At 33.4% G+C, this 7572-nt stretch overlaps 1 protein-coding gene across 5 annotated transcripts in view; it reads left to right on the forward strand.

Annotated features, from left to right (window-relative positions):
• The window catches only part of LOC108690411 (liprin-beta-2), a 154708-nt gene that overhangs the window by 118916 nt on the left and 28220 nt on the right, over nt 1-7572 (forward strand). For all 5 annotated transcript variants that reach the window (XM_018197683.1, XM_018197685.1, XM_018197684.1 and 2 more), the window contains 2 exons: nt 3954-4365; nt 6687-7055. In XM_018197683.1, coding sequence (XP_018053172.1) covers nt 3954-4365; nt 6687-7055 — 781 coding nt within the window. The remainder of the gene's footprint in view (nt 1-3953; nt 4366-6686; nt 7056-7572) is intronic.

Here is a 7572-nt window from a genome sequence, read left to right on the forward strand (position 1 = left end):
GAGAGTGTGTACAGTGTTTAAACGTCGACTACTAAAGGCGAAATTGCTCTACAGCTGTGAAGCAGTGGTTTTCGTTCACTGCTCGTTTCCATTCAACGGAAATTTATCGTCGCGATTTCGACTCACAATCGTGAAAAGGGCATGAATGCGATCGTTGTCGAAGCGTTGCTTCGAAGGGAAAGGGATAAAACGTCTTTGGGAATGCAACAAGTCCGCGAGATGCCTTCTTCTTCTTCTTCTCATTATTCTTTTGTGTCGTTGGAACTTGGCCAAAGATGACCCCCTTGACAACCACTCTCGTTTTGCTTTTGACTTCTTTAGTATTATGTATTCTTTTCTCTAAGATTTTCTTGGCAGCGCTTGATTATCAGTTTAGCGCTCGTGATAATTGCAGATTGCATCTCTCGCGAAATCTATTAGGTCTTGTCGAGATCTAAAACCTCTAGTATCAAATCAAATAGCACCTAATCGAATAAAATAGTATTAGAAACTATAGTAGAAATAGTATTAGAATGTATCGCTAACTCGCTAACTCAAAAATGTGACAAAAATGTAACATTTAACATTGTGTCGATGACAATATTGCCTATAAGTTTATGTTTTTGATTTAGAAGCAGTAAAAATGAAAAGAACATCAGCGATTATGTTATGTCTTAAGATGAACTAGGCATTATAATAAAATTTTTAAAACTATTTCAATTTTTCTCATAACAAATTTCTGTCATATTTTAATTTATTTAATAAAATACTATCGTCGTACTTTTCTCGCGTTTTTAAATTGAATCAAATCCAAAATCTTTTCCTGAAGATGTTCGCTTGCCTAACTATATTCTTGATCTGGAAGTTCTAAATCTATATGAAATAATTTTTTAATTAATAAAAGTTGAATATAGAGATGACAATTTTTATTGTCGAGGAAGATATTAATAAGGACAAAGCTATTTGAGAGATATCTATTAATGTTGTCTATTAATGACGCAAATCTTTTTTCAAATGTTTTTAATATTTTACGCGCGAATCTGAAATAAAATTAGAAGATTCATTATTTAACTCTTCATTATAAAATAAAGCTTTTCGATTAAAAAGTGAATTCTCAATATTCATGTAAATCTTCCTTATAACTTGTGGATCATTCTCATGATCTTGTGGCACGCTAATTGCAATAAGAAATCCTCGCGTTTGACAATGTGTTATTAAGTGGCACGGCTTACCAAAAGCCGCTTACATGCGTAGAGCGGCTTTGGAAAGCTGCCGTGCTCACTTCACTGCTTTCGATTGCTTCGAGATTGCAGATTTCAAAGGGCTTCATTCGCACTTCTGGTTCACCGTAATGATCAGCTATCTAAATTCGCGAAGCGTTCAATTTCGATCGTATTCTGCGAGATTTCTCAGCATTTTATTCACGATGCAATTTACATTAGTAACGAAATCGATCCGTAAATTTTATTTTCTCCTCTTTTTATTCGATATAAAATTAATTTAAATTTAATTTATTTATATGTTAGTTGATGTCTCCTAATAATATATAGAAATAATTTCTATATTTTCCTTATCATCCCTCAAATCAATATTCATATAAATGGATATAATAATGATTTCGAATCATGCATTGCACGATAATGATCGATCTGATACGTATTAATATAATAACATAACAGTAATATAATATTAATATCAATCGCTGACGAAAGATGTTCATCATTAATCATTAATTTTGATGTAAATGTCTGCAGTTACAAATGATTTAACGATGCGTGATAAATTTCTTTCCGTTTTTTATGCCTCTTTTAATAATCCAAAACGCCTAAGATATATTTGCTATATAGTTGATACTTATTATCGAATTTTAATTAACATAATATTTTAGCCGCCGATTTAAATTACTCGAATCTTATAATCAATACAATACATCTAAAGTTACATAGAGTTTCCTACCGAACTTAACGATGGAGTTAAGTTGTTAACAACTCGCGGCGAGCATTATCGACTCCTCCATTTGAGATCGAGGGCTAAGAGTCACGCTTGACCTGGGTTAGGTTACCACGGCTGCTTTCGCTGAGTACACCATCGACATTCGTAATCGCGAGAGCGATATTATATCATCGACCTATCCCAACGTACGTGTGTCAGTCCAAACACGAGGGAGTCATCTATTATTCCGCACGAAGGATTCTGCAATCATTTGTGTGAATTAGTGTTCCTGGGAATTACATCCGTGGAGTCTCATTGATCGTCATTAAAGAACGCTATTTTAATTTTGCAAGCGACGCGACTGTAATCTGAATTTAATGCTTATAGCTCTCACGTAATTATCTGCATCGCGGATATGATATAGAAATTATTTCTCAATAAAAATGATCAAAGACGCGATAGATATAATATATACACATAGATCTTAGGAATCCCAAATCTGGTATTAAGTCTCTAACAATGCAAGATAATTTTACTCAATATGACCTATCTAAGCGATTTTTTTGCTAACGTAAGTTCAACATTGAAATCGGGTAGTCAGATTCAAAATAAGAAATTCTGAAAATTAATTGAATAAAAATCAGATATATTAGGCGTAATTACTATATTACGAAATTCTGTTTTATTTTGAATTCTAACGATATTCTTCAAAGAAAATATTAATTAAAGAGATGCAAAAAATATATAAAATATAATCATAAAAATATTGCCTGAATTTTTCAACCCTTCAAGAAAGTAGCTCAACTGAAATGTTGGGAAAAAATATAGTACTAAGATTTTATAAACGCATCTCTTCTAGTCTTCGTCCATCTTCCTGATTTCGTAATCTGGAGAAAAAGCATTTTACTTATCCTCGAGGTTACTTTTAATGCGAAGCTACGAAAGAAATACGTGTTCTAGATGTTTCTTTATTTCGCAATTTTAGTGACTCGTGCCGCGACTCCAAAGGTATCGTCGTACAAAGTCGTGCTCGCGAAACTTTTGAATAGCGGAAAAGCGACATCAGTCAATATCACTATAACGTGTAAAGAACTTTCAATCCCTTTTACATAATAATAAACATGCAATGAGAATCGCATGAGCCAAATCATTGCAAACATACTTGTTAATACTACACATCTTGTGTCGAAACTTTGATCTCGTATATTTGTTGCACTTTGATACCCATTAACTTAATTGACAACTTTAGGAAAATTGCAAACGAACAAGCTACCTGAATCTTTATATAACCGAAGAAACTTTCTATTGTCAAGTATTTGTAATTATACTTTAAATTTTTAATAATAAAATTATTTAAGAGATAGATTTATAGATGCTAGAAATTTACACTCTGATTATTAACATTGCACTAAGAAAGGCATGAGATATCAAAATAACTATAAAAATATTTATATGCCAGATTATTTACGATTACATAGAATATATGGGATTGAAAAGACAAACTGGTATTTTTATATACCTTTTATTTTTTATCATGACTTATCCATCTTACAAATTTCAACAATTTCACAACAATTTAGTATGATGCGTTTTTTTCTGTGCAATTTTAATAGCCAATAATGTATAAGTGAGATAGAGTAAGTAAAAGAGCAAATTTTACTCCTTAATTTTAGCTCGAAAACGACAGTCCAAAACGAACAAAAACGACTGCATGAAAACTTACTTATTTCAAGATTACAGTGAAGTTCAATACACTTATTGCATAGAAAATTGATCGCGATTAATACGGAGAAGTTAAATATAGGTACATCGTGAACAAATTTATCTCTACATGGAGTAAATCTAGAAATTGATTATTTGTTTCTTCATCGAATAGAAATAGAACATAGAATTATCGTATGAGAGATATAGCATGCAAAATACAAACAAAGTATAGATAGGAAGTGCGTTCAAATTTTAATAATTTTATTAATCTTGCGATATCTTTCATATTTCTTTTAGTTTTTGTTATCTCGCATATGTGTTCTGTTATTTGTTCGCAGGCAAAATTCCGCGTGATGGTGGAGGAGAACGCAGCAACCGGCGCCCGGCTGGATGGCGAGCTGGAACGCGCTAGGGGCGAGTGCGCCATACTTCGGGGTGAATTACGCGACGTTCGTGGCGCCTTACCAATCGTACTGAATAATAATAACGCCGGCAATGGCAACTCTAACAGTAACAACAATTCTGGTACAGCAGCCAGTGTTTCCAGTGGCAATGCGAATCCCGGCCAGGAAGGCGAGGCTCAACAACAAGCACAACAGGAAGATGGCAAACGGCTTAGCGCTGGCAGCAGCCCCATTGAGAAGAGAAGCTCGGCCAGTGATAAATCCGCCAGTCCCATCGACAAACGGACTAGCCCGGTAGACAGGAAAGATAGAACCAGCCCTATCGAGCGGCGAGCCAGTCCCGTAGGTCTGTAACAAAACAAATTTTTTATATTTTTTATATTTCATTATTTTTTTTATTCAACTTTCTGTGAACCTTAATTCAATAAACTTTTATTCTCGTTCAATTTTCATGAAACAAGAAATTTAACTATATCTCGACTTAATGGATCTTGCTTTAAATTATTATCTCTGCTCATATTTGTGTTTATTATTGCGTAATTTAATATTAAAGTAATTAGTGTAATTATACAATAAAATAAGATATTTATATGATGAATTTTATAACTTCATAAATTGTTGCATCCTATTCTGCTACACAATATACAATTTTTAATTTGAAATATAATTAAGTGCACACGTGCCAGTGAATATTTAAAATCGATTTTTCCGAAAATGAAAGCTTACATGAAAAAATTTTATTCTATTCTTTGTATCACCAGTTATAAAACATTCTGTATATCCCATTTAAAAGTCATAATATTTGAACAAGTACTGAGAGCGAATAGCCAGCTCAAAGTGCGATTAATAATATAAGAAACCGTTGGTTTTAAATAAAAAAATATTTTCGTACCATACTTTCATTGAAGGAAACAAGATCTTAGAAGAACTTCATAGGTTGAATGTTGAAAGTTTATTTCGTGCCAAAGTATTTTCATAAAGACAGCACGAGTACGGAAATGCATTTAAGCTGCAGGGCAGAAGTTATCGACTTCGCACAAGCACTTCAGCGGATAAGACTTTTTAAGAAGTTCGCAAGAATGAAATTTTAAGACGGTGTGGCGCGAATGTTTTTCGTATTTCCACGTTTATCTTAACTTCTCTGGCGAGTTATCCTATATATTTCAGTTACGTTTGTTACGCTGTTGTTTTTATGACCGACCATGATTCATAGTTTTCTCCGCAGCTTGAATTCAGGATTGCCGTATTTAAACTACTTATTGCAACTCATAAGAGCTGAGTTCTTTATTAGGTTGCAGTAGTTATATCGTGGAATATAAAGTTTGCGTCATTTTATCTGTTTCTATTTATTTGCAATTTTCGTCCTTTTTAACACATTTATCCATTCTGAATAATGTTGGATATTAATTCGTCGCAGGGCTAATATTTTAAAAAATACATTTTCTATCAAGATTAAATCTCAAAAATTTAAACTGCATGGCGCTAAATGTAGGCGAGATTATACTTGGGGACATGTTGTATCATGAGACTTTCTAATTACTTTTTTGACGTTGTCAGCTTAGTTATATCATATATCATTTAGTTGCAAACTAATATAACTGAGTAACCAACGTTAAAAATCTCGTTATTATTAAAAAAATAATTATGTTCCTAGATACCACAGTCTCGCTTATACTGTGTTTGACACAAGAAATGTGTTAATGGGTTCATGAAACCTATTTACAGAAGATCAAAGATAAAGAGTGTACATTAATATACTCGTATATTATACAACTCTTGTCCACTCTTTGACTCTCTCTCTCTCTCTCTCTCTCTCTCTCTCTCTCTCTCTCTCTCTCCTCTCCCCCCTTTCCTTCTTCCCTCCAATCCCTTCTCTCTTGTAGAGGAGAGATACGAACATACTCGCTAAAGAAGAGTGGACCCCCGTGTGTAGATGCAAATTCGGGATGAATGCATTCGAAGCACTCATCGTATCGATCATGCGCTTCACGTAGAGGTATTCATCGTCGAGATCGCTGGTTGAATCCATCTTATCGAGCACACTGCATCCGTCTCGGATTGGACGCATGTTCCTATAAAGGCTTCATTCCAGCGATTTCTTCGTGCGCCAATATAAGTCGTTCTCCGTCCTACTCCGTGCTACTTCTTTCCTCATTCTAGCCCAATACATTCGAGTGCGATCGTTCACGAGTTGAGTTTTGTGTCTATCAAGAATCATATTACATCATTTAAGAACGATAATTAATGTGACTTTTAAATAAATGCGATTAGATTATGTTGTGTTAAATTTGTTGCACGCTGAATTTATTTAATTTATGATTTAAATTACATATTTATTGCAAATAGGCAGCCATTGTAAATCTATTAACTAGCTAATTGAATAAAACACGCCGAAATCAAATGTAGAAATGCTAATTCAAATAATACGGTTCATGTAATTGGCATAAATTTGATATGTTTTAACTTGGAAGATCAAATTTCGTACAATTATTCTAAATAAGAGAAAATTTTAATATATGCATATAAATTTAGAAAATAGAAATTCTTTTCTATCGTGATGTTTTATCTGTATTTATTTAAACATATTTGAGTTTTTCTTGACATTTTTTCTCTTTCTTTCTTATTTATTCAAAAAAGTTTGAAGAATTGTCCTATTTTCATTATTAGAACGAAGAAATGGATCGCCCTGCCGAAGTCCGAGCGAGAAAGCTCGCCGACCGTATGCCCCTGCTTTGGAGAAAACGCGGCTGGGATCCGGAGGTAGTGTGGATTCTCGATCGGGTAGCGCCAGCCCGGATCGGGGATCGGCGAACCGAAGCGGCTTCCTGCATCGTGGTGGCAGCGATCGTTCCAGCGTGGAACGGCTCCGGATATCGACTAACCGCGACTCCTTGCGATCCAACAAGGAGATGAATGACCATGATCAAAAGGATATTGATAAGGATCTTGTGGATGGTGATGTGCGAGGCGATGAGGACAATGAACCTCCTGGACCAGCACCTGGCAGCAGACCATCATCTCCAGCTAATTCCCTCGGTACGTCAATAAACTCGGCATTTAATTAATAATGGTCGATCAATCGATTTATCTTTCTTTATCCAATCTTGCCTTTTGAACAAAAACACAATGTCTCAATTGTCTCAATAGTTATTATTCTTTGTACTGAGAAAATGCGATGAATCTTAGAGTGTTATATCATTCCAATATATGTATCTATATCATAAAAAATGAAAGCTACATTGTGAATTTGAATTATGCCTTTGAAAATTAATATAAGTGTCACACAATAATTTATGTTAAAAAAATAATACAAAATTATTTTGACATTTTATTTTATTTCTTTGCTTCATTACGAATATGCGAAATCTTCTCATATTTCTTTAAATTTATATTTATATGAATTTTATATATGTAAATTTATATTTTATTATACATTCATATTTTATTATATTTTATTTATATTTTATATTATTTAATTATTTAATTTATATTTTATTATTTTTTATTATTTTATATTCTGTTAAAGATAGGATTAACGAATTTTTCACGCACG

The sequence above is a fragment of the Atta colombica genome, unplaced genomic scaffold, assembly GCF_001594045.1.
Source record: "Atta colombica isolate Treedump-2 unplaced genomic scaffold, Acol1.0 scaffold32, whole genome shotgun sequence".
NCBI lineage: Eukaryota > Metazoa > Arthropoda > Insecta > Hymenoptera > Formicidae > Atta > Atta colombica.